This window comes from Erythrolamprus reginae, chromosome 1 (genome assembly GCF_031021105.1).
Source record: "Erythrolamprus reginae isolate rEryReg1 chromosome 1, rEryReg1.hap1, whole genome shotgun sequence".
NCBI lineage: Eukaryota > Metazoa > Chordata > Lepidosauria > Squamata > Dipsadidae > Erythrolamprus > Erythrolamprus reginae.
Window position 1 is genome coordinate 297,187,119 of NC_091950.1, and position 26,173 is coordinate 297,213,291.

The 26,173-nt window shown below is 42.4% G+C and overlaps 1 protein-coding gene across 2 annotated transcripts in view; it reads right to left on the reverse strand.

The window, feature by feature from the left end:
- Window positions 1–1,785: 1,785 nt before the first annotated feature.
- The window catches only part of PDSS2 (decaprenyl diphosphate synthase subunit 2), a 126,776-nt gene continuing 102,388 nt past the window's right edge, over window positions 1,786–26,173 (reverse strand). For both annotated transcript variants that reach the window (XM_070733304.1, XM_070733305.1), the window contains exons 5-8: window positions 23,504–23,677; window positions 21,808–21,939; window positions 18,272–18,307; window positions 1,786–2,667 (exon numbers count right to left, since the gene is read on the reverse strand). In XM_070733304.1, the coding sequence (XP_070589405.1) occupies window positions 2,509–2,667; window positions 18,272–18,307; window positions 21,808–21,939; window positions 23,504–23,677 (501 nt within the window). In that variant the 3' untranslated portion in view covers window positions 1,786–2,508. The remainder of the gene's footprint in view (window positions 2,668–18,271; window positions 18,308–21,807; window positions 21,940–23,503; window positions 23,678–26,173) is intronic.

A 26,173-nucleotide genomic window follows, 5' to 3' on the forward strand; every position in this document is an offset into this window, starting at 1 on the left:
GAACCCCGAGAAGCCCCCCAGCTGTTTTAAAAGGTGACAGCCGGGCGGCGGCGGCCAGCAGAGCGCCATTTTGCGATCTGCAGTGGATTCATAAGCCAAAAAAAGGTCGTAAGAAGAGGCAAAAATTTTCCGAACCCCGGGTTCATATCACGAGGGGTTCGTATCACGAGGTACCACTGTATTTGAAACAAAAAAATTGCTATCCATCTGTCCAAAACTGAACGTTCCTTAGGACTGAAATAGTTTGATTTATGCATGTAATTACAAAATACTAAAAGTGAGATATTTTTTGGAAACAAGGAAAATATTAAAAGTCCAGTCTAGTCAAGGTTTGAAAATGCATTACTTCCTCATGGCGTAGCTCATGAGTGAAACTAAATATTCAATTTAAAAAAATAATGTTTCTGTTGGTGAAATATTTGCCATTATGCATAAAGTGTATGACACATCACTGGAGAGACACAGAGAAAAAAAAATTAACTAAAATAACTCCACTTAGTGTTTGAAAGAGCAATGTAATGAAATCTGTTTGCTGTGCTAGCTGTCTCCAGATTGGGCTGTAATTACACCACACAAGGAAGAAAGGTAGCTGAGTCTCAATCTGGATCATTTATGTAAACTCAGCCTTCTTGTCAACGATGTTCTCAGATTGCAAGCATGCAAACCACAAAAATCATCTCCTATGAACAAAATAGAGACAGTGTCTGATTGCAGGCTTCTGATATACCATGTATTCTCTCTGTAATTGGACTTTTAACATTTGACACAGTAAGGTTAAAACACTTCTTATACATCCATTCAGGGAATGAAATCCTGTACGGAGGGGAAGAGAGGAAGAACTATCACTTAATCCTTTATGATTAGGAAATGGAAGCAGAGATTGATTGAACATTTGTCAAAAATGAAAACCGAGAAAAAGAAAAATTCTGGGTAAACACAAAGAAAACACGGCATTTGTTTTTGTGACGATATAGAAAAAGCAAACACAGTATTAAAGCTCCATATTTTTTTTAATCAACCAGAACAGAATTTCACAAACAACTCAATATCACAGCGAACGCTTTCCGTACTCACTACCGCACTTTCGGCAACCTGTTCAAACGTGAGTAGTTAGTTACAAGGTTATTTTATATTTCAGGGTTCACAGAAAGTGCTACAGAAACATTTCAAGTACAGCGGTACCTCTACTTAAGAACATCTCTACTTAAGAACTTTTCTAGATAAGAACGAGGCGTTCAAGATTTTTTTGCCTCTACTTAAGAACCATTTTCTACTTAAGAACCTGAACCTGGAACAATTTCCCAGGAAATTTGGGAGCGGCACGAAGGCCCAGCCAGTTTCCTGCCATTCCCCCTTTAATCCCGGTCATCTCGGGCTTTTCTGGGCTGCCAGAGGAGTCTTTCGGTGGCGCTTAAGGAGGCTTTGGCAGTCCAGAGCGAACAAAGCATTTTCCTTTCTCTGGACATTTGGAGAGGGAATAAACCTCTGCCAGCGCCCAGAGAAAAGAAACACTCCCTTCGCTTTGGGAAGTGACTGTCCTCCTCCTCCTCTTCTTCGTCCTCCTCCTCTTTCTCTTCCTCCTCCCACCCAAATTCCGAGCTTTTATTTCTTTCCTAATGGGTTTGCACGCATTATTTGCTTTTACATTGATTCCTATGGGAAAAATGGCTTCTCCTTACAAACTTTTCTACTTAAGAACCTGGTCACGGAACGAATTAAGTTCTCAAATAGAGGTACCGCTGTATTAGTTTTTGTGACGATATAGAAAAAAAGCAAACACGGTACTAACGCTCCATTTTTTATTCATCAACCAGAATAGAATTTCACAAACAATTCAACATCACAGCAAACGCTTTCCATACCCACTACCACACTTTCGGTAACCTGTTCAAACGTGAGTAGTTAGTTACAAAGTTATTTTATATTTCAGGGCTCTCAGAAAGTGATGCAGAAACATTTCAAGTAGTCCGATAAATAGAACTTCATCAAGCCGCTTCATCAAGCCGCTTTTGGTGGGTTGCTAAATTGCTACGTTAATTCTACTTTTAAGCACCCTGCTTTTTAAAAAAAGTGCTTAAAAACCACTGCTCCCAAACACCTGCAGCCTCATGGCCCCCTCTGTCTTCTCTTCGGCAGGAAAACCACAGGCCACCATACTGGCGCCATCCCTGACTATGTCCAATCAATACGGACTTATTTCCTGTCCATTTGCTGAGGTCACAGAAGCTTGTGTCATTAATTATTTCTACCCGTGCAGCCTCAAGTGTGCTTCTGGCATGACAACTGAAAACTGTTTGACCTTTTTTTTCCCCCTAATTTTGTTTGCAGCAGTTCCGAAGGAGATGTGTTCATTGGGGAATGTACAGAAACACTTTTTTTTAAATAAAAAAAGCCACAAATGCGTTTGGCTCCCCAGCAGTGACAGATCCGACGTTTGCAATCACCTGTTCTGTCCGGGGCTTGTTTCCACAAATGAACAGCAGCTTCTCCCCCACCTCCAATTCCACATTATGAAAATTTAGTCACAGCGTAAACAATGTTTTCTAAGGCAGATCTGGCCTCGGAGGGAGGGAAACATTGTAGAGCTTCCAGTGCGCTGTTTCCATGGCAACGACATAGGTCAATAGCTGAAGTCACACCTTTGCTAGCCTTGATTGCATCTTGCAACTGTGAGGAAACACATGCAGAGTATTATCAGCTTGGACAGAAATAACTCTTATGCAGAATGGGGAAGAAAACATGATGGGTTTTGTAGTTTCGTGAAGTGGGGTTTTCCAAGGCATATTTAAACTATATTGCTTAAATTATATTGGTATCTTCGAATCAATGAAACAGTTTAATTGATTTAAATTAGTCCATCATTTACAGATAAGTACAGATATTAAGCCATTTTATTACAGCTACGACATAACTACCATAAAAAGCTTTCAAATATTCATCTGTGTAATGTGTAATTAGCTAGAAAGGATAAAACAAAGTACTCTCTATTTAATGAATACATGAATATACATTTTGAATTAAATTTCACTACCAGCAGTACATTACTATGCTATAATTTTCACGTTGCACGTTCCAATACAATGTGTATTGTACTATTTATACTTTTTTTTTTCAATTTAAAGTGGATACAGATTTCAGAATACATTTTCCAAGGTGGTAATGATGATCAAACCTCTTTTCTCTGGAGTACATTTTTTTTCCCTTCGCCAAGACATAAGATTAATCAAGAACCAGAAATAATTACATTTCAATAATTCATACATTTCAGTTCTTGGCAATATCCCACCAAATAATTTTAATTTTATTTTTAAGGGCAATCATGTAGGTCTTTGGACTGATCTTGCACTGTGATTTTTTTTTTGCAACTTTGATCGATAAAAGTATTTCATTATGAGCAATTAAACAATCCTGCATGATAGAATAAGTTTATGGCACCTTAGAGGTTAAATATGTATTGTGGCACAAGATTTCTGAATCCTAAATTGTAATCTATGAAAACTTTTGCCATAATAGGTAACTTAATAAAAATTTACTAAGCCAAAGTTTAATGTACCTATTTCTCTGAAAAAAATATATCTAAAAATGAAAGAAATGATATTAAAAAGTCACAACAATAAATGAGTAACAGTTTCTTCTTGGATTTAAGGATACATCCAGATGTTTCAGACTATAACTGTTACTTTAGTCAAGACTCAAAATATTTTGATTGCTGTAGTTTGAAACATAAGATGGCACCAGTTTGCCCATCCTAAGATAATACTCTTGGATCATGAATTCAACTAGAAAATATGAAGCATATGTTTAATAACGTCGCTGGATTAAACAGCATTTGAAGTGTTGGAATTTGCAACACTTATAAGAGCTTCTGTTTCTGCAAAAGAGAAAAGGGAACCTACATCCTGAATGGAAAAAAACCCACTGCTTTCCTACTAACGTTTTTTAGCATTTTTAAATAACATTCTTTTTTTAAAAAAAAGCAATGATAGAATAGGCTTGTTCAACTTCTCATGAAGTTGAACAAGCCTATTCTATCATTGCTTTTTAAAAAACAATAATGTTATTTTAAAATGCTAAAAAATAAAAACAATTCGAATTTTGAAAGGGAAAAGAAAGGAAAGTAACGAATAAAAAAGTAAAAAGATATACAGAAAAAAGGAGAGGAGAGGAGAGGAGAGGAAAGGAAGGTTTTGGTCTTAGCAACAGTTCTAAGTACATTTATGTTTCACCCTCTCTCCATAGAGTTACAAAATAGCCTTTCTCCCAGTTACTCTTTCTAATTATTAAACCCATAAATCAGAAGTTCATTTTTTTTTCTTCCTTCAGCAAAAATCGCTAATAAATATTAATTATTGCCTTCCTCTAGTCAAGTCAATTTTGCCATCTCTGCTAATTCTGTTATCTTTACCAGCCATTGTGGGTATTTCAGAGCATTTCCGTTTTCTTCGCACCCGTCTCTTGATCCTCAGAATCCATGATCAGCTGAGCAGGGTGGACGGGACACAACATTGACAGTCATTTCAAAACTTACATTTAAAAAAAAAAAACTATCATCCTGCCATGTGGGCATTCTATTGAACTATTGCCTTATTTCTTTTAAAGTGAGTAAGGTCAACCATATTGTTGTACGATAAATATATTTAAGTAAGAAATTGATAGTACCACAAATGTGTTTTGTACTTTTCAGCTATGTGCAGGCCCTTGTGCTTTAAAAGAAGCAGTGGATCTTCTGTTGAAATAGGAGGGCATTTATCTCAAATGGAGCTATCAACAGGATTGAAATATCACTTTTAGGGAGGTGGTCATCTTCAGATAGAAAGGTTAGGGCCAGCCACAGATCCTGTAATTTAATGTATCTTAGAAACCTGAGATGTTCCATAATTGCTTTCTCCAAGTGTCCTTGAATTGAGATACAATGTACTTTTATCTACTTATTTATATCATGTCTAATTTTTAAATAAACCAAAATTGCTGACCTAAGTCAATAGAGTACAATAAAAATTACCTCTGCAATCAACTAAAAGCGGCAGAAGTAAAACAATTACTATATTGCCTAAAGTCACATTCCTCAGAATTTTTACCTACACAGGAATTACTTATATACTTTTTGAACCTTAGCAGAAGTGAAGTTATTGAAGGAAATGGAATGTAGTACACCTTGATTTGAACTTGAGATCTGGCTACTTCATCATAACATAACTCCGTTTTCTCTAAGACCCGGATTCTCCAGTTTAAGGACGCTTTCTCCCAGACCAGGGGTCAGCAACATTAAATACTCAAAGAGCCTTTTGGATCTGTTTTCCAGAGAAAACAAAACACTGGGTGTCACAAAACCTGGATGGGTGTGGCCAACCTGATGTCACTCACTCCCACTGATTCACATTACTCCCCAGCCACACCTACCCAGGTTTGTGAGTCTCTATGTTTTCTTCTCTATGGGAAACAGGTATCTCTTTCTCTTTTCCCTCTCTCTTTCTTCCTCTTCTATCTTTCTCCCTCCCTCTCATCTCTCTCCCTCTCCCCATCTCTCTCTCTCTCTCACTTTCTCCCTCTCTCATCTTTCTCTCTCCCTCTGCCGCTCCGAGTTTGCGGAGAGGGGCGGCATATAAATCGAATAAATCTAATCTAATCTAATCTCTCTCATCTCTCTCTTGCCCCTTCTCTCTCTCTATCCTGAGGAACAATTGCCACTCCCAGTGGAGGCTTCCTTTCAAGTGATCCCCGCTCTTGTGACTCCCTGGCTAGCTGTGGTGGGGCCAGGAGAGCGCATGCATGGGAGACCCTCTTCAAGTGAGCACCAATGTGCAGCAAAGGTATGCTCAGGGCGGGCAGCCACTCGCTTAAGGAGGATCTTAACAGGATGCAAAAGAACGCGGCTTTTCTCCTGCCCCAAGGATCTGGCCCTTGCCTTGCTGTGTCCTGTATCCCTACTTGGCAACTCTTTGGCAACTCTCTATATGAGCCAGGGTGGCGCAGCAGGTAAAGTGCTGTACTGCAGGCCACTGAAGCTGACTGTAGATCTGTAAGTCAGTGGTTCAAATCTCATCACCGGCTCAAGGTTGACTCAGCCTTCCATCCTTCCGAGGTGGGTAAAATGAGGACCCGGATTGTGGGGGCAATAGCCTAGCTCTGTTTAAAAAGTGCTATTGGTAACATGTTGTGAGCCGCCCTGAGTCTAAGGAGAAGGGCGGCATAAAAATTAAATAAGTAAGTAAGTAAGTAAGTAAGTAAGTAAGTAAGTAAGTAAGTAAATAAATAAATAATAAAAACAAACAAACAAACAAACAAACAAACAAACAAACAAATCAATCAATCAATCAGCCCAAAGCAGCAGGAAGCGAAAGCTGCTTTACACGCAAATGTGACATAAAAGCAGGTACAGGGTTGCTTCTCTCCTGCCCTAAGGATCACCTTGCCATCACCTTGCTGTGTCCCATCCTCCCCGCATTAGCGGAGAAGGGGAAGTGGGGAAAGGGTTGCTAAAGGAGCCTTAGTGCAGGAGCGAAGGCAGCCTTCGCAAACTGCTGCTTCGAACTGGAGCTTATGCCCTCCCTGCTTGGGCGAAGAGCTGCAGGGGTTGGACAAGGTAAGGCAATGGCCATATCCTTAGGGCAGGAGAAAAGCTACATCCAAAGAGCCTCCTTAAGCGAGTGGCTTCCTGCCCTCCGCACTTTGGCATTTGCTTGAGGAGGGTCTCCCCATACACGCGCATCCTCCTAGCCCCACCATAGCCAGACAGGGAGTCACAAGAGAGGGAGGAGAGTCACCAAAAGGAAAGCCTTCACCAGGGGTGGCAATTTGCAAATCATTCCCAGCCGCTTCTCCATTCCCACCACCCTTACCTTCTCAGGCCAGGTGAGAGAGGGGAGGGGGAGGGCCAGCTAGTGATGGGACAGGGAGCCACAGCAGAGGGTCCAAAGAGCCACATGCAACTCCAGAGCCAAAGGTTGCCGACCCCTGTCCCAGACTATATGGCCATTTTGAACAGTTTTGTACAGTTCTTCAAGCTGTAACTTACATTTTAAAAAAGCAGTCTATCAACTAATCGACAAGAATACCCTGGGCTTCGGGTAATTTAAAACAATAATTAGTTTTTCCTCCTAATACCATCTCTAATTCAAGATAGTTAGCCTATTCAAGAAATGACATTTTTCACTGTGGCAATATATATTTCTAGCAGTAAATGTAAGCATTTAAGCTTATTGACTGGAAAAGATTGTCGGTGTCACTGACTGCCTTACAAATTGTGTGAGTTGTTAAAATTATTATTTAAGGCAAGAATACTGAAGGAAAATTCCGCTTCAGTCCCAGCTAGATTGAACCAAATTATTCAAACATTGCACACCCAACACTGAGAAAAATCTGTTGATTCTGATCCTACATAGAAGAGACATGACAGAATGTTACAAAGGTCTGCCCAAACTGATAAAGCAGGAAAAGAAAAGAGTTCAAACCCAGCTACCCTTGCTTTTGCAAGCTCATACTACAAAAGTGCATTCTTTATTTCAGTGTTTCCCAACCTTGGCCACTTGAAGATATCTGGACTTCAACTCCCAGAATTCCCCAGCCAGCATTCGCTGGCTGGGGAATTCTGGGAGTTGAAGTCCAGATATCTTCAAGTGGCCAAGGTTGGGAAACACTGCTTTATTTGGAACTTCACATATTTGGAATACAGTGGTCCCCCGAGTTTCGCGATCTCGATCATTGCGAAACGCTATATCGCGATTTTTCAACCCGGAAGTAAAAACACCATCTGCGCATGCGCGCCCTTTTTTCTATGGCCACGCATGCGTAGATGGCGCCGGGCAGATCAGCTGCTGGGCGGCTTCCCTGGGTCTTCCCCCTCTTGCTGGCGGGAGGGCGAGAAGCCCCCCCAGCACCCGCTCGCCCGCCCTTCGCCGCTCGCCCGCCCTTCGCCGCTCGCCCGCCCTTCGCCCGGCCACCCGCCGTTCGCTCGCTGCTCGCCCGGCCACCCGGGTTCGGGGGGGTGCTGGCAAGCCCCCCATGCCGGCGGCAACATTTTAAAACAGCCGCGCGGCTTCCCAACTGAGTCCCGAAGCCAAACGCGGAAGTTCGCCTTTGACGTTTGGCTTCGGGACTCAGTTGGGAAGCCGCGCGGCTGTTTTAAAACGTCGCCGCCGGCATGGGGGGCTTGCCAGCACCCCCTGGACCCCCAACCCAGGTTTGGGGGGCTGCTAGGAAGCCCCCCATGCCGGCAGCGACGTTTTAAAACAGCCGCGCGGCTTCCCAACTGAGTCCCGAAGCCAAACGTCAAAGGCGAACTTCCAGAAGTTCGCTTCAGGACTCAGCTGGGAAGCAGCGTGAGCGAATGGCGTGGGCGGGCGAAGGGCGGGCGCGCGGGCAGGCAGGCGGCGGACAAGCGGCGGGCGGACAAGCGGCGGGCGGACAAGCGGCGGGCGCGGCAGCAGCGAGGAGTTTGCGTGGGCGGCGGGGAAACCCCAATCTTCGGCTCCTCGCTGCTGCGGCGGAAGTAAAAACACCATCTGCGCATGCGCAGATGGTGTTTTTACTTCCGCACCGCTACTTCGCGAAAAACCGATCATCACGAGGGGTCCTGGAACGGAACCCTCGCGATAATCGGGGGACCACTGTACTGTGTTCAGTTCTGGAGACCTCACCTACAAAAAGATATTGACAAAATTGAACGGGTCCAAAGACGGGCTACAAGAATGGTGGAAGGTCTTAAGCATAAAACGTATCAGGAAAGACTTAATGAACTCAATCTGTATAGTCTGGAGGACAGAAGGAAAAGGGGGGACATGATCGAAACATTTAAATATGTTAAAGGGTTAAATAAGGTTCAGGAGGGAAGTGTTGTTAATAGGAAAGTGAACACAAGAACAAGGGGACACAATCTGAAGTTAGTTGGGGGAAAGATCAAAAGCACCGTGAGGAAATATTATTTCACTGAAAGAGTAGTAGATCCTTGGAACAAACTTCCAGCAGACGTGGTTGGTAAATCCACAGTAACTGAATCTAAACATGCCTGGGATAAACATATATCCATTGTAAGATAAAATACAGGAAATAGTATAAGGGCACACTAGATGGACCATGAGGTCTTTTTCTGCCATCAGTCTTCTATGTTTCAACCTTCTCGTTGTCCCATCTGAATAAACTCTGCATCTACCATGTCCAGGAGAACAAATGTATACAGATACAACGGTCTGTCAAATATAAACAGAATCCAAGCCTACCCATCTTTAGAAAGAGAATAAAATCACAAAATAGTACTTCGGAAGCAAGGGTTTCCTGCTCTAATTGGTGTCTCACTCAGGCCAACCATTCCTTGCTCTCTCTTGCTCTCATTTAGCTCTTAGCCTTCTTTATTGGCCACTTACATGGCAATCCTATACCAAACCTTGTTACTTGCTAAAGAGAAAAGCAAAGCAAAAAAGCAAACCCAAAATTGATTTGTGGTCCAGCAACTAACTAATCTATTAAGAGTTTGCCATGCTTTTCTAATTTTGTTTTTCTCTTGTGGAGAACCTTCTGCCTCACTAAGTGCTGATATTTCGTCTACCAAGCTGTTAGCCTGAAACAAGGCCAATACAATTTGTAGCTAATAGATTTACTTTTCCTTGTTACATTTGGAAAGTTTCCGCATTTCTTACTACAGATCTGATTGGTGTCTGTGGCTTCTCTCCTTAACCTCTTCCTCCTTTTTTAAATGGCAGCTGGGCAAACATTTATTTAAAGTCCTTCATTTTATATAACTTTTTGGCTGTGCTATAATACAGCTCTTCCTGTCAAAACACAAAATTGGAAAGACACTGCCAAATATTTAACAGTTTAGCTCTTTTATTATATATAGGGAGTATAACTTTACTATGAAACTATGCCTACTGGGCTGGATCCAGCAGATTACCATTTAAAAACAGAAAGTCTTGTTTGGGCTATAGAAAACTTTTGAGTCAATGAAGGGATTACCTCACTAAGTATAGGATATGCAATTTTGTTAATTTCCTTTTTTTCTACAGTGGTCTGCTGCAACACGTCCTCACGTTTAAAGGAATTTGCACCACCAATGAGAACTTTTCAAGGGCTCCAGGGAAATTAGGAAACAATCTACGGGGGATTTGTGCTGCCAAATCTGGATCTTTATCTGGATCACAAGGTGTGAATGGCAAAGAGTAAGATTGATTTTAAAAAATAGCCAGATGAAGCAATTGCATAAATTAATTACAGAAATACATTATCAAAGAAATATGGAAATATGGAAAAAGCACTGCTCCAAATCTGATTACAGAATCAAAACGAAGTTAGAATATTATTCCAAACAATTCAATTTTCCTAATTTTGAAACTAAATATCGTAATTTTTTTAATATTACTTTTAATTATGGTCTGACAGTGTAACCATATAAAAGCAAAAAAGTAAAATCCAAGGACCTTTCTCCAGACATGGCACAAAAAGTCCTCAGCAATCTTTTTATTGGTCTCATCTCCAACCACACCTTAGACTAGACCTGGGTAAGGGGTGGCCCGTGGGCCGCATCCGGCCTGCCCGCTGCCTGTGACCGGCCCGCCTGCTATCTGTGAACGGTCCGCGGAGGTCGGGGTCCGCTCCAGTGCGAGGATGAAAGAGCTCACCGTGTCTGCCGGGACTCCTCCGGTTCCTGCTTTCCTGATGAATCATGAGGAAAGCAGGAACAAGAGGAGTCCTGGCAGACACGGTGAGGTCTTTCATCCTTGCACTGGAGCAGGCCCCGACCTCCTACCGAGAGCGGCTGAGCACAGAAACCATGCAAACACTCCAGTGCAGTGACCGTGTTGCACCGTGTTGCTGTAAAGCAAACAATTAGGGGTCTGTAGAGTGGGTCTGGGTTTTTAGGTCAGGCCAGGCTCCGGCCCTCTAAAACCATCCCAATTTCTCATGTGGCCCCATGGCAAAATTAATTGCCCACCCTTGCCTTAGACAGTCTTTAGCGTACTTACTTTAAGCCGTGCTTAAGCAGGCAACAAGTCATAGTAGTTTTACCTAGCTGTGGATACAATCTGACATGCTTTCTGTGGTCTTTTTTTATCAGTGATGCTGTAGGCCAATCAGATCAGCCTGGCGTCACTTAGGCATTTTGGGGTATTGCTGAAGAGACAACCCTTCCCTTCAGCTCTGGTCTTTCAAAACAACTTCAGAATGAATTCTCCCTCTTTACCTGTTTGGTTTTTATGTCAGTCTCAACTCAGAGACCTGGACCGAAATAGGACTTATCTGGTAGCTATGGCGGTGGTGATGGGATGGCTGTGTCATGGAACAGGAAAAATTTGTCTTCTCTCGGGTGGCGCCGTTTAGACTCCCCATATTTATTTTATTTATTTTATTTATTTTATTTATTTTATTTATTTTATTTATTTTATTTATTTTATTTATTTTATTTATTTTATTTATTTTATTTATTTTATTTATTTTATTTATTTTATTTATTTTATTTATTTTATTTATTTTATTTATTTTATTTATTTTATTTATTTTATTTATTTTATTTATTTTATTTATTTTATTTATTTTATTTGTTTGTTTGTGTGCATCTTGAAAAAGATTTTAATCTTTTCAATCTTTCCCAAAATGGGGCGTGCAACTGGCGCTGCTGGCCGCCCAAAACGCGATGCTCTTTTTTGATCTCCGCATGCCCCACTTTTGCAATCGGGGAGGAAAGTGTTTTCAGGCTTCAGCACCGGCAGGAACACCCACTGCCTGAAATGCGATACTCTTTTTTTTTTTTTGCCTCCACACGCTCCATTTCTGGAATGGGGGGGAAAGTGATTGGTCTGAGCACACAAAACCTGAAATAGTAATCAAGGTATTAAAATAACTTGGGTCGTCCGGCACAAACTGCCCAGGAGTTCAGCACACATCACCACCAAAATCAAGAAATAAAAATCTCCAAATCAAGGTCTCAAGAAACCCGATTTGAGGAATCAGGCGGGAGAATCGTGAATCTCTGTGGCTCTTGTGTCACTTGGGAGTTATTCCAGCAATCGGGCTGGGCTTACATATTGATGAAAATAAAGATTTCTCCAAAAGGCAGTTCTTCCACAAGGCTTGATTGCAGCCTGTTTGTCTATATAATGCCTGGGCCCCTCGTTTTCTGATAGATTAATGGAGAACATGCATAGTCATATGGCATAAATGAAACAGTTAAAGCTCTCCTCTCGCCCCACCCCTTTTTCCCTGGCATGGCAAGATGAAGTGACAACTGATGGTTTTGGGTTTTGAGATTCCCGCATAGCTTTTAAAGATGCCAGCATTGCTGAAAAAAACCTACTATACCAGTGCTATTTGCTCGAGTTAATTCTGGGGCTAGTGAATCTGCTAGGAGGCGGTCCACCACCACACAAAGGCGAGGTGGGGAAAAGCACCTTCTACCACCTTCCTGTTCTATCCACTTGCAGTGATTCAGTGGGAACCGCAATCTCTTGCACGGCGGGAGGGGGGTCATGTGACTGGGTGGAAGTGAGTGACACTGAGTTGGCCATGCCCACCCAGGTTTTGTGGCTCTGGGTGTATTCTTCCCCCTCTGGGAAAACCGGCCCAAGTGGCTCCTTGATCATTTCAATTTGCCGACCCCTCTCTAGAATATTTGACTAGTTTTAACAGATTTAAGTATCAATAAATGGCTTCTCATGGTAGTAACTAAAGTGGGCTTTTTGAAGGGGGCCTAAATCATCTACACAAAAAGGATCCTTCCGAATACAAAGGATTTGTTGGCATGAAATATCAATAGGACTTTACGTTTTCCAAGTGCGGAAACCAAGTTAAGTTAGAACTTGTTAAATTAGTGAAGATTGGACTTAATCCCTGGATAGTTCAATGGATTTGCAGCTGGCTGAAGCCTAGACATCAGAGAGTTATTGTTTAATGACGAGTATTCTGAGCAGAGACAGGTTACAAGCGGTGTGCCACAAGGGTCTGTTCTGGGTCCTATTCTTTTTAATACGTTTGTGAGTGACATAGGGGAAGGTTTGGTAGGGAAGGTTTGCCTATTTGTCCAATGACTCTAAAGTGTGCAATAGGGTTGACATTCCTGGAGGTGTCTGTAATATGGTAAATGATTTAGCTTTACTAGATAAATGGTCAAAGCAATGGAAACTGCAGTTTAATGTTTCCAAATGTAAAATAATGCACTTGGGGAAAAGGAATCCTCAATCTGAGTATTGTATTGGCAGTTCTGTGTTAGCAAAAACTTCAGAAGAGAAGGATTTAGGGGTAGTGATTTCTGACAGTCTAAAAATGGAGTGAACAGTGCAGTCAGGCGGAAGGGAAAGCAAGTAGGATGCTTGGCTGCATAGCTAGAGGTATAACAAGCAGGAAGAGGGAGATTATGATCCTGCTATATAGAGTGCTGGTGATACCACATTTGGAATACTGTGTTCAGTTCTGGAGACCTCACCTACAAAAAGATATTGACAAAATTGAACGGGTCCAAAGATGGGCTACACAAATGTGGAAAGTCTTAAGCATAAAACGTATCAGGAAAGACTTAATGAACTCAATCTGTATAGTCTGGAGGACAGAAGGAAAAAGGGGGGACATGATCGAAACATTTAAATATATTAAAGGGTTAAATAAGGTCCAGGAGGGAAGTGTTTTTCAATCTGTATAGTCTGGAAGACAGAAGGAAATGGGGGGGACATGATTGAAACATTTAAATATGTTAAAGGGTTAAATAAGGTCCAGGAGGGAAGTGTTTTTAATAGGAAAATGAACACAAGAACAAGGGGACAAAATCTGAAGTTAGTTGGGGAAAGATCAAAAGCAACATGAGAAAATATTATTTTACTGAAAGAGTAGTAGATCCTTGGAACAAACTTCCAGCAGATGTGGTTGATAAATCCACAGTAACTGAATTTAAACATGCCTGGGATAAACATATATCCATCCTAGGATAAAATACAAAAAATAGTATAAAGGGCAGACTAGATGGACCATGAGGTCTTTTTCTGCCGTCAGACTTCTATGTTTCTATGTTTCTAAGTGAGCCTATATTATGGAAGAGGAACTTCAGCAGAGCCAAATTATCTCTTGTGTCTCTCCTTGAACAAGCTCTGGTTCAACAGAAATTACCTGGACATTTGACACAGCAGATCTAATGAAGTATCTTCATTTCACACTAATCTGAAACCAGTCAAATTAGTTCACTGCTTCTGTAAAATGTAGGCAACACTTATAGTACCCTCCCAATTTAAACCAGTCCCTCTTTCTCCTGCCTTTTTCACACTGCCTAATGGACACCTTGCTTTGAGTTCCTCCTGCTTATTGTGAGCAGCAGTTGGTTATTGATATATTTGGCATTCCTGCCAAGAGAAACTCTAGCTCCCAATGTATCTCCCACAATAGCGTCATGTGTATCAAACTGAAAATAGATGATGGGATAGATTACGGACTCAAGTCATCTTTACTGTAATTAACTGTGCAGAGTTAACTCTTTCCCTTTGTTTTTTGTTGTGAAAACAATAGCAGGGTATTTTACAGAACAGTACAGTGTTATCATTATTCATCATAACACAGAATTTCCATCCTTCCCCATGTGTATTTTTAATGGTAAATATTTATTTATTTATTTATTTATTTATTTATTTATTTATTTATTTATTTATTTATTTATTTATTTATTTATTTATTTATTTATTTATTTATTTATTTATTTATTTATTTATTTATTTATTTATTTATTTATTTATTTATTTATTTATTTATTTATTTATTTATTTATTTATTTATTTATTTATTTATTTATTTATTGGATTTGTATGCCGCCCCTCTCTGCAGACTCGGGGCGGCTAACAACAATGGTAAAACAACATGTAACAATCCAATTTAATAAAACAACTAAAAACCCTTATTATAAAAAAACCAAACATACACACAAACATACCATGCATAACTTGTAGTGGACTAGGGGGAAAGAATAACTTAACTCCCCCATGCCTGGCGACAAAGGTGGGTCTTAAGAAGTTTGTGAAAGACAAGGAGCGTGGGGGCCGTTCTAATCTCTGGGGGGAGCTGATTCCAGAGGGCAGGGGCTGCCACGGAGAAGGCTCTTCCCCTGGGGCCCGCCAAACGACATTGTTTGGTCGACGGGACGCGGAGAAGGCCATCTCTGTGGGACCTTATCGGCTGCTCGGATTTGTGCGGTAGAAGGCGGTTCCGGATGTATTCTGGCCCAATGCCATGTAGGGCTTTAAAGGTCATTACCAACACTTTGAAACATACTTTCTTCCTGGCCCGCAATAAGAATTGTAAAATTGCTTTAACTTCCATCAACAAGGTTCAAACTAGACATTAGTAAGAGATACAAACCCCTACAGCAGTGATGGTGAACCTTTTTTCCCTTGGGTGCCAAAAGAGTGTGCATGCATACTATTGCACATGCGTGAGTGCCTACATCCATAATTCAATGCCTGGGGAGGGTGGAAACAGCTTACCCTGCCCCCTGGAGGCCAGAAATGGCCTGTTTCTCAACTTCTGGTGGGCCCAGTAAGCTTGCGTTTCGCCCTCCCCAGGCTCCAAAGGCTTTCCTGGAGCCAGGGAGGGTAAAACTGCCCTCCCCCATCTCCCCGGAGGCTCCCTGAAAGCCAAAATCGCCCTCCCAGAGCCTCTGTGCAAGCCAAAAATCAGCTGGCCAGCATACACATGCACATTGGAGCTGAGCTAGGGCAACAGTTTGCGTGCCCGCAGATATGGCTCCGCGTGCCACCTGTGGTACCCATCCAACAGGTTTGCCATCACTGCCCTACAGTATTGGACCGGGTTTGAAACTTAGAGCAAAGTGTCAAAAACAATAGTCCTAACTAAATGTCCTTGTTAAAAGTATTATATTTCATACATTCCTATAAATGCGATGTTTCAGATGGTATATCTAAACTACTACAGGAAGCACATTTTGTATGTAGGACAGGAAATATTCACTCACGGCATTCACTTTACAGTTCACTAAGGTGGCCTTCTCAAAGAGTTATTTGTAGCTTTCAGTGTGTACTTACAGGAGGATATACCGTATTTTTCAGAATAAAAGATGCTTCTTTTCTCCCTTAAAAGGCTGGAAATTTAGGTGCATCTTATATTATGAATGTAGCTATTTTTCCCCCAGGCCTAACAAGGCGCTAACAATCTTCTGGTTCTTCCTGGCTTGCAGGCTTGTTTTCATTGCTACTCTCTTCGAAAAGGGTTTTTTCAGCCATAACAAGACACCGGATCAGATTATCTCAGGGACCGTCTTCTGCTGCACAAATCCCAGCAACCAGTTAGGTCCCACAGAGTGGGCCTTCTCTGGGTCCCGTCAACTAAACAATGTTGTTTGGCGGGACCCAGGGGAAGAGCCTTCTCTGTGGCAGCCCCGGCCCTGTGGAACCAACTCCCCCCAAAGATTAGAATTGCCCCCACCCTCCTCGCCTTTTGTAAGCTTCTTAAACCCCACCTCTGCCGTCAGGCATGGGGGAACTGAGATATTCTTTCCCCCTAGGCCTTTACAATTTATGCATGGTATGTCTGTATGCATGTTTGGTTTTTATAATAAGGTTTTTTATAGTTATTTTAGTATTGGATTGGATTGTTACATGCTGTTTTTATCATTGTTGTTAGCCGCCCCGAGTCTACGGAGAGGGGCGGCATACAAATCCAATCCATCAATCAATCAATTAATCAATCAAGGTGCTAACGATCTTCCTGCCTTGCAGAATTTGTTCATTGCTATTCCAAAGTTTTTCCCCAGCCCTAAGTCTTTGTAGATTTGTTTTCATTGCTATTCCCTCCGAAAAAGTTTTTTTCCAGCCCTAGCCAAGTGCTAACGATCTTCCTGGCTTACAGGATTTTTTTAATTGCTGCTCCCTCGGAGGATGATTTTTCTTCAGTCCTAACCAGGGGATAAAATAATGTGCTGAAGCTGAACAGACTAAGCACGGTAGCCAGATGAATACCTGGTAGGTAGATTCCCCCGGCCTCCCTATTCCCCCCTCCCCAAACTAAGGTACACTCTGAAAAATATGGTAGTTTGGATGCTGATAAGCACAGGATCAAAATTTATACAGGTAGTCCTTGACTTATGACCAAATCCGAGCCCAAATTTTCTGTTGCTAAGTGAAACAATTTTGAAGTGAGCTTTACCTCCTTTTACCAGCTTTCTTTCCAGGTGTTTAGTTAGTAACAAGGTTGTTAAATGAATCTGGCTTCCCCATTTGATTTTGCTTGTCAGTAGATTGCAGAAAGTGATCACACGACCTTGGGACACTGCAACCATCATAAAAATGGGTCAGTTGCCAAGCATCTGAATTCTGATGACATGACCCTAGGGATGCTACAATGGTCACAAGTGTGAAAAATCATTGTAAGTCACTGTGCCGTTTTAACTTTGAACAACCACAAAAAGAATTGTAAGTGGAGGACTACCTGCGCCTCATCTGGCTACACTAGCAAATTCAACAAGCCAAGGCCATTATAGAATTCACAATTCTACTGATCCTTAAGCCTCAATAATTAGGGCTCAAACACTTGCCTTCGTCTGCCTCCCAGATGCCCTCAAAGTTTAGCCTCAAAGGCAAAAGCTACAATGAGAAAACGGCAGCAGGTTGATCTACAACAACCAGATATTCATGCAAATCGTCCCTTTTCTCTGGGGAATCTGGAAAACGAGACTTTCAAATGAGACTGGGCAACGTGGTTCCATGACCAAATTTTCTGAAGCAGCGGATATCTTAATGCATATGTCCATTCAGGCAAGTCCAACCTGGTGGAAGCTCTTCGTATAATCACTCTTTCGTTACAATTAAATTCTGGGATAGGGGACTGGCAAATATAATTGGCAGGGAATAGCGATGCATAAAAGCTGAAGTTACAAGGGTTCCCCCAGAAGTAAGTTATTAGACTATAATTAGCATAAAGGCTTTAAATTCCAGTCCTAAAACAAGAACAACAATAATTGCATCAATAATACACAGGAGCAATAAGAAACACACTTGGATATAGGAATATTTGCCGGTTGTACACCCGATTGCTGTGCTACTTTGTAAGTGTATCCAGTTCTGAGTCTATCATGCCTGAAATCAGACTCAGCTGAAAATCCGATCCTGCCCTATTATTGCAGTTTATATACCTGTATCACACACACACTGTACTGTAATTGTTATAAGCTGCTTTATGAGGCAATTTGTGATTGAAATCCGAGATGAAATACTGTAATAGTAATAGCAATTCATATATTCCTTCAAACATAAAAGTTAACAAGTCTTTAGAATGAAGACGTATTTTAGCTACTCACCTTGCTATAGTCTATTAAGTCTTCTTTGCCTTGAGTCTTAAACCATGTAAGAAAAACAAATAAAATTATAGTATTAAAAGCCTGTAAGTCATAAGCTACACAAAACTCTTAAGAAAAATCTAACATGTTGTGCTAAATAGGTAAAGGTTTTCCTGTCAGTCATGTCCAACTCTAGGGCCTGGTGCTTATCTCTGTTTCTTGGCTGAGGGATTGTCTGAAAATAATTTCCGTGGTCAGTCATTCATTCATTCATTCATTCATTCATTCATTCATTCATTCATTCATTTATTTATTATTTAGATTTGTATGCCGCCTCTCTCCGCAGACTCGGGGCGGCTCACAACAAGATACGGCGAATCATAACAAATCCAAATAGCTTTAAAATATTTAAAAAGATTTAAAAGGAACCCCATTTACTAACAAACACACACACAAACATACCATGTATAAATTGAACATTCCCGGGGGAGGTGTCTCAGTTCCCCCATGCCTGACGGCAAAGGTGGGTTTTAAGGAGTTTACGGAAGGCAGGGAGAGTAGGGGCAGTCCTAATCTCTGGGGGGAGTTGGTTCCAGAGAGTCGGGGCCGCCACAGAGAAGGCTCTTCCCCTGGGGCCCGCCAACCGACATTGTTTAGTTGACGGGACCCGGAGAAGGCCCACTCTGTGGGACCTAATTGGTTGCTGGGATTCGTGCGGCAGAAGGCGGTTTCGGAGATATTCTGGTCCAATACGGCTAGGCTACACGCCAAAGGCACACAGAATGCTGTTACCTTCTCACCAAAGTGGTACTTATTCATCTACTCTCATTTGCATGATTTCGAACTGTTATGTGGGGAGAAGCAAGTAATGGAAACTCACCCCATTGCGTGAAGCTCGGGTCTCAAACCCGGGCTATCAGTTCTTCAAATGAGAAGCTCAGTTTCTTTAACCACTGAGCCCTCGTGGCTCTGTGCGAAATAGAAAACACACACACACACACACATGGTGGTCTTGGCATATTCTGGTTTCTTCGGCTTGTCAGGTGTCAACTACCCTGTTTTCCCGAAAATAAGACAGCGTCTTATATTAATTTTTGCTCCCAAAGATTTGCTACGTCTTATATTCAGGGGATGTCTTATTTTTTTTCAATGAAGAAGAATTCACATTTATTGTTGAACAAAAAAAATTGAACATTTATTATATACTGCAGTGTTTCCCAACCTTTTTTGAGCCGCGGCACATTATTCATGTTTTCAAAATTCTGGGGAACACTGAAGGGGGGGGCGGGGGGACTAAAGAAAAGTTTGGACAAAAAAAAAATCTCTTCCTCCATTTCACTCTATTTCTCCCTCCCTCTTTCTCTCTCTTCCTTCCTTCCCTTCTTTCTCTCCATCCCTCTTTCTTTCTTTCTTCCTCTCTTTTTTGCTCTCTTTCTCTCTCCCTCCTTCCCTCCCTCTATGTCTTTCCCTCTCCCTCCTTCCCCCCTTTCTTTCTCTCTCTCTCTTGCTTTCTTTCCCTCTCTTTCTCTTGCTTTCTTTCTCTCATTCTCTCTCCCCTCCTTTTTCTCTCTCTCTCTCTCTCGTTCACCACGCCAGCAACAGAGAGAAAAAGAAAGAGCGAGAGAGAGCCGGAGAGAGAGTGGAGTGCGCAGCAGCCATCAGCCTCCTCGCCCTCCCAGACGTCCCCAGCGCCCGGCCTCGCGCCGCCTCCCGTTAGCCCGGCCGAAAGCCACACAGTCCCGGACTCCCGGATTGCTCGCTTCTCCGGCCAGCGCGGCGCTTTCCTGGGCAGATGGCTTTGCTGACCGGAGAAACGAGCGATCCGGGAGTCCGGAACTGTGTGGCTTTGCGCCATGAAGAGAAAACGGCAGCAGGGAAAAGTCGGCCGTTTTCTCTTCATGGTGCAAAGCCACACAGTCCCGGACTCCCGGATTCCTCGCCCCAAGGCAGGAGGCGGTGGCGGAGAAGAGTGGGCGGATCGGGCAGGCAATGGGACAGGACGGAGAAGCCAGGGGCGCGTTTGGCCGGAGGCACCGTGGGGAGGCAGGGGCAGGGAGGTGCGGCAGTAGGAGTAAAGGGAGCCGCGGCTGCCCCTGCCTCTCCACGGTGCCTCCGGCCAAACGCGCCCCTGGCTTCTCCGCCCTGCCCCATTTCCCGCCCGATCCGCCCACTCTCCTCCGCCGCCTCTCGCTACGGCACACCTGACGGTGTCTCGTGGCACACCAGTGTGCCGCGGCACACCGGTTGGGAAACGCTGATATACTGTACAGCAGTTGTCATCACAAACCAGCATAACCAGACAAACTGTGAATCCTATCAAAAATTTCTTACTACTACCGTACCATTATTTCCACATACAACAATTATACTTTCTTCAAATATATGTTATATATGTTCTGTTTGGGAATGCTACGAAATGAAATGTCTCCTACGTCTTACTTTTGGTGATGCCTTATATTAGGCAATTCTATGAAAGCTCTCCCATGTCTTACTTTCGGGGGTGACTTATTTTCGGGAAAACAGGGTAGTTTCTGTTCCACTGACATCTTTCAGAGAGTGGACATGATACATGCTGCACTGAGAAACTAGTGCTTTCAACTACCTCTCAAGTGGAATTCGTTCTTTTTGTTTCTGAGAAAGACTGTGATGAGTTTATGGATCAATGAAGCATGGCCCTTAGCCATATTCCACATTATTTTCCTCTATGCAATTACACTCTCCTGAGAAAGAAGGGGAGCAAGCAAATTACATCCACCTCTGCGTGTAACCCATAGTAGCAAATACAGCTCTGATGGACCAGCCTTACAAAAAGACAGAACTTGCAATGTAGAAAAGACAATCTGTCAAACTTTTTGAAGGGTTCCCCAGGAAGCAAAGAAGCAAGATGGAATGCTTCACACTATTTCCCATTTAAGATACCCACTGAGGGAAGAGTCGTGTATTAAACGACTTATATCGAGACTTACATTAAAATGCTTCTATTGAGATAGCTTTTGGGAAGGAACCACAATCATAAGATAAGCAATATTATCAAAGCCAGTAGGCTAACATGTGCCCAACCAGCTGTGTTTTGAATGATAATCATATATGCATGAGCAGCTCATTCCCTCTGCTTTATGCTAGAAATATTCAATTATTGTAAAACTAAAACTGTAGGGAAGGCAGGCATATTTTAAATTACATTTATTTTTGTATTTTAATAAAATTGAATCTAACCGGATGAATTTTAAAATGAAATTACCATAAGAATCATAGACTTTATGCACATAAACACACTCAACAGCAGCACATTTAATTTCTAGTTCTACTAAATAATAAACATGCAGAATTGGGGAAACTATTTCTTTTTATAAATGCTTAGTGTTCTTCAAATGGAAGGAAAAAAAGAGAGAATTATAACAATAATACCTTTTATGGAACTGAATAGTTGGATTCAGATTCTGTAACTGTGGTTAATGTTAACGATAGTATTTTAAAAACAAATTAATATGAGGGGATGATTATGATTTTGTAAGATGTACAAACACAGACACTAATAGGTGTAATTACTTATTTACCTCTTTAATTTGCTTAATCCAGACTTCTCTTCCAACAAACTCTTGATGGAATAGTACAGGAGCAGAATTTAAATTAAATGGCAGGGAATCACTTGAATTTCCATCAATAAATGGCTGAATATCAGCATTTAGCTGAAAGAAGGAGATTAAAATCATGAACTCAAGAGTAGTTATCCAGAGCAAATGCACTTAATAACAACTAATATTACGTGAGGATTGCAAAGGGCAGCTGATCTTTGAGATATGATTATTCTAATATTTTAACTGAGTCTTTATATTGATGGTTTCATTTGTTTGTGGTTAACATTGCAGCAATTACTTGCCACGAATAAGATGGGATGCAATTTTCTATATAAATACACTGACAATTTCCAGGGCGGCCAAGTATCCTCTTTTGTCCCCTTTCACAGATGCTCGGGCAGCTATGATAACTCCCCAAATCTCTCTAATTCCATACTGAGCTCCCTGTAAACCTTCTGCTCACTCCTCCCATTCGCTCACATTAGCTTCCTGGGATTAGTTGGCTACTTTGACAGCTGTCTCAGTTTTAAAGGCTGTAAGTATATCAAATCAGCACAGGGAAATGAATTCTGTGATATGCTAAATACTTCATGTAAGTATTTTTTGCATGCAGTTCAAATGAACCAAATGTGTGTTTTTAAGAAACACATTTTTAATATGTTTGTGAGTGACATAGGGGAAGGTTTGGTAGGGAAAGTTTGCCTATTTGCCGATGACTCTAAAGTGTGCAATAGGGTTGATATTCCTGGAGGGGTCTATAATATGGTAAATGATTTAGCTTTACTAGATAAATGGTCAAAGCAATGGAAACTGCAGTTTAATGTTTCCAAATGTAAAATAATGCACTTGGGGAAAAGGAATCCTCAATCTGAGTATTGCATTGGCAGTTCTGTGTTAGCAAAAACTTCAGAAGAGAAGGATTTAGGGGTAGTTTTTTTTTGACAGTCTCAAAATGGGTGAGCAGTGTGGTCGGGCAGTAGGAAAAGCAAGTAGGATGCTTGGCTGCATAGCTAGAGGTATAACAAGCAGGAAGAGGGAGATTGTGATCCCATAGAGCGCTGGTGAGACCACATTTGGAATACTGTGTTCAGTTCTGGCGACCTCACCTACAAAAAGATATTGACAAAATTGAACGGGTCCAAAGATGGGCTACAAGAATGGTGGAAGATCTTAAGCATAAAATGTATCAGGAAAGACTTAATGAACTCAATCTGTATAGTCTGGAGGACAGAAGGAAAAGGGGGGACATGATTGAAACATTTAAATATGTTAAAGGGTTAAATAAGGTTCAGGAGGGAAGTGTTTTTAATAGGAAAGTGAACACAAGAACAAGGGGACACAATCTGAAGTTAATTGGGGGAAAGATCAAAAGCAACGTGAGGAAATATTATTTCACTGAAAGAGTAGTAGATCCTTGGAACAAACTTCCAGCAGATGTGGTTGGTAAATCCACAGTAACTGAATTTAAACATGCCTGGGAGAAATATATATCCATACTAAGATAAAACACAGGAAATAGTATAAGGGCAGACTAGATGGACCATGAGGTCTTTTTCTGCAGTCAGTCTTCTATGTTTCTATGTTTCTACATTATCTACAGAAAGACATGCTTTTTGAAAAGGGATACTGACTGCTTGGCCATTCGGGCGGCTTTTAAAGAAGAGGGAAGTCATACCTTGTGACACATAGACATGTGCTTCCCATACTTAAAGGCCATATTCTGAATTCCCACAGCATGTTTGGCCAGCTCCATTGCAGCCTTGCAGCTTTTAGCCAGCAAAATACAATGACATTGGTAAACCTGCTCTTTCCAATCCGATATTCTGATGTCGTCTGTGAGGATGTTTTCCTAGAAACACAAAGAAAGATATTATACATTCTAAAAATAATCAACAATGATAGAACAATGTAATTGTTTAATACGTGCCACTTGAAGCAATTCATTCTGCTGCCTTAGGAGACAGAAATTACAGGAATAAGAGGTTTTTTAAAAATGTCACGCTTCTGCAGAATATTCTCAATATCTTTTTCCCCCTGGCATTTTATTCCCTTAACTTATAAACCAAACTATTAATTCCTGTGATCAATCCAGAGCTGTATGCTGGAATTGCAAAGTGATTGAATTATAGCTATTAATTATCACACTACTAATATAAGTATGATTACAAAGTAAAAAAATCAACACAAAAATATAAATATTAGCCTAGCAGAAAATATGAGTCTATAAAAAATAGGTGGTTACAGGAAAACCTTTGTGACAGACAGAGGGAAATAGGCGTTGATTGCTTACCTGAACGCCTCTTCTCGTACGGTGAGCGGGTACAGCTGTCACGCGGGGTTGCTCCAGTCCAATCCGATGGGACTGAGCCTAGTATTAAAAAAGCCTGCTGGATCCGCTCCTTCCCCAGAATTCGCGAATCCGTAGACTTAGGCTCAGATGTGAAGGCTCAATAATGTTCAACTCTCATGTGTTAGAAGAAAGGTAGGTTAAGGAAGTCATAGAAGACCACATAAAAGGGAGGGAAGTGACTGCTGTACCCGCTCACCGTACGAGAAGAGGCGTTCAGGTAAGCAATCAACGCCTATTCTCCGTACTGAAGGAGCGGGTCCAGCAGTCATGTGGGACATACCCAATAGATAAGTCCCTAGGGTGGGATTAGTTCGCTATCGTGAGAGATAACGGATTGGAGTACCCTTCTGCCGAAGGCAGCGTCCGCTGAGGCGTAAGAATCTATCTTGTAGTGCCTTATGAAGGAGTTTGGCGAGGCCCAAGTGGCTGCTTTGCAGACTTCTTCCAACGGGGCTTGAGTCGCCCAAGCGGCAGACGTGGCAGCACTTCTGGTGGAATGCGCTGTAATATTCCTTGGAATGGAGAGGGAAGCTGACTCATAGGCCTTAGAGATGGTCCCTCTAATCCATCGGCCTATTACTGTTGAGGACACTTTGGATCCCATGGATCTGGGATGATAGGCCACAAAGAGTGCTTCAGACCTCCGAATGGGTCCTGTGCGTTGAATATAAATTTTCAGCGCTCTAGTAAGGTCCAGAGTGTGCCATCTAATTGCCAGGGGGTGATTTTGTTGAAGACAGAAGGAAGGTAAGACAATATCCTGGGATCTGTGGAACATGGAACTGACCTTGGGTAGAAAGGTGGGGTGCAGGCGCAGAACCACCTTGTCCTGATGGAACTGGCAGAGGTCCTGTCTGATTGAGAGAGCTGCCAACTCAGATATGCGTCGGGCGGGTGTAATCGCCACCAGGAATGCTACCTTAAAAGATAGGTACCTGAGGGATGCTGATTTCAGGGGTTCATAGGGTGCCTGAGTAAGGGAATGGAGAACCCGTGGCAAGTCCCAGGAAGGATATCTGTGGACCTTAGAAGGTCTGAGGTTGGCAATTCCTCTGAGAAATTCTTGGATTTCTGGGAAGGAACGGAGTGGCTGCCTGCGAGGCCCTGCCAAGACAGAAGAAATAGCTGCCAGGTGGCGACGGATGGTGCTGGCTGAAAGGCCTTGATGGAATCCTTTCATGAGGAAGGAGATTATCCTGTGAATGGGAAGGCACAGGGGAGACAAACCCTCCTGCGAGCACCACTGATGGAATTTGGACCAAGTATGGTCGTAGATTTGATTGGTAGACCCCCCTTCTGGCCTTCAGGATGATTTCCACTGTGTCCGGGTCGTACCCTCGCAGGTCTAGGTCTCGCCGGATAATAGCCAGGCGATGAGGTGGAACCACTCCGGGTCTGGATGGAATGAGGCCCCCTGCCGCAACATATCCTCCGAAACGGGGAGTCGCCAAGGGTCCTGGACGGACAGATGTTGGAGGTCCGCGAACCAGGGCCGGCGAGGCCAGTGAGGGGCGATCAGGATTATTCGGGCCCTCTCTAGAATGATTTTGTGGATCACGTCTGGAAGAATTGGAATTGGAGGGAAGGCATACAGTAGACCTGGAGGCCAAGGAATCCTGAGAGCATTGGTTGCCTCTGCTCCTGGGGATGGAAACCTGGAGATGAAGTGAGGGAGCTGGGCATTGGCTTTGGTCGCAAACAGGTCTAGTACTGGTTGACCGAACCTGAGGCAGATCTGGTGGAACAGTGCCTGATGGAGATTCCACTCTCCTGGATCTAGAGTCGCTCGCGAGAGCCAGTCCCCCTGGACGTTGAGGCTCCCCGAGATGTGATCGGCTAGCAGCGACTGGAGATGTCTCTCCGCCCAAAGGCCTAATTTTAGGGCCTCCCTCATGAGGGCCTTGGATCTGGTGCCTCCCTGTCTGCAAATGTGGCTTTTTGTGGCTATGTTGTCCGTAAGGATCAGAACATGCTGGTTGATGATGTGAGGTTTGA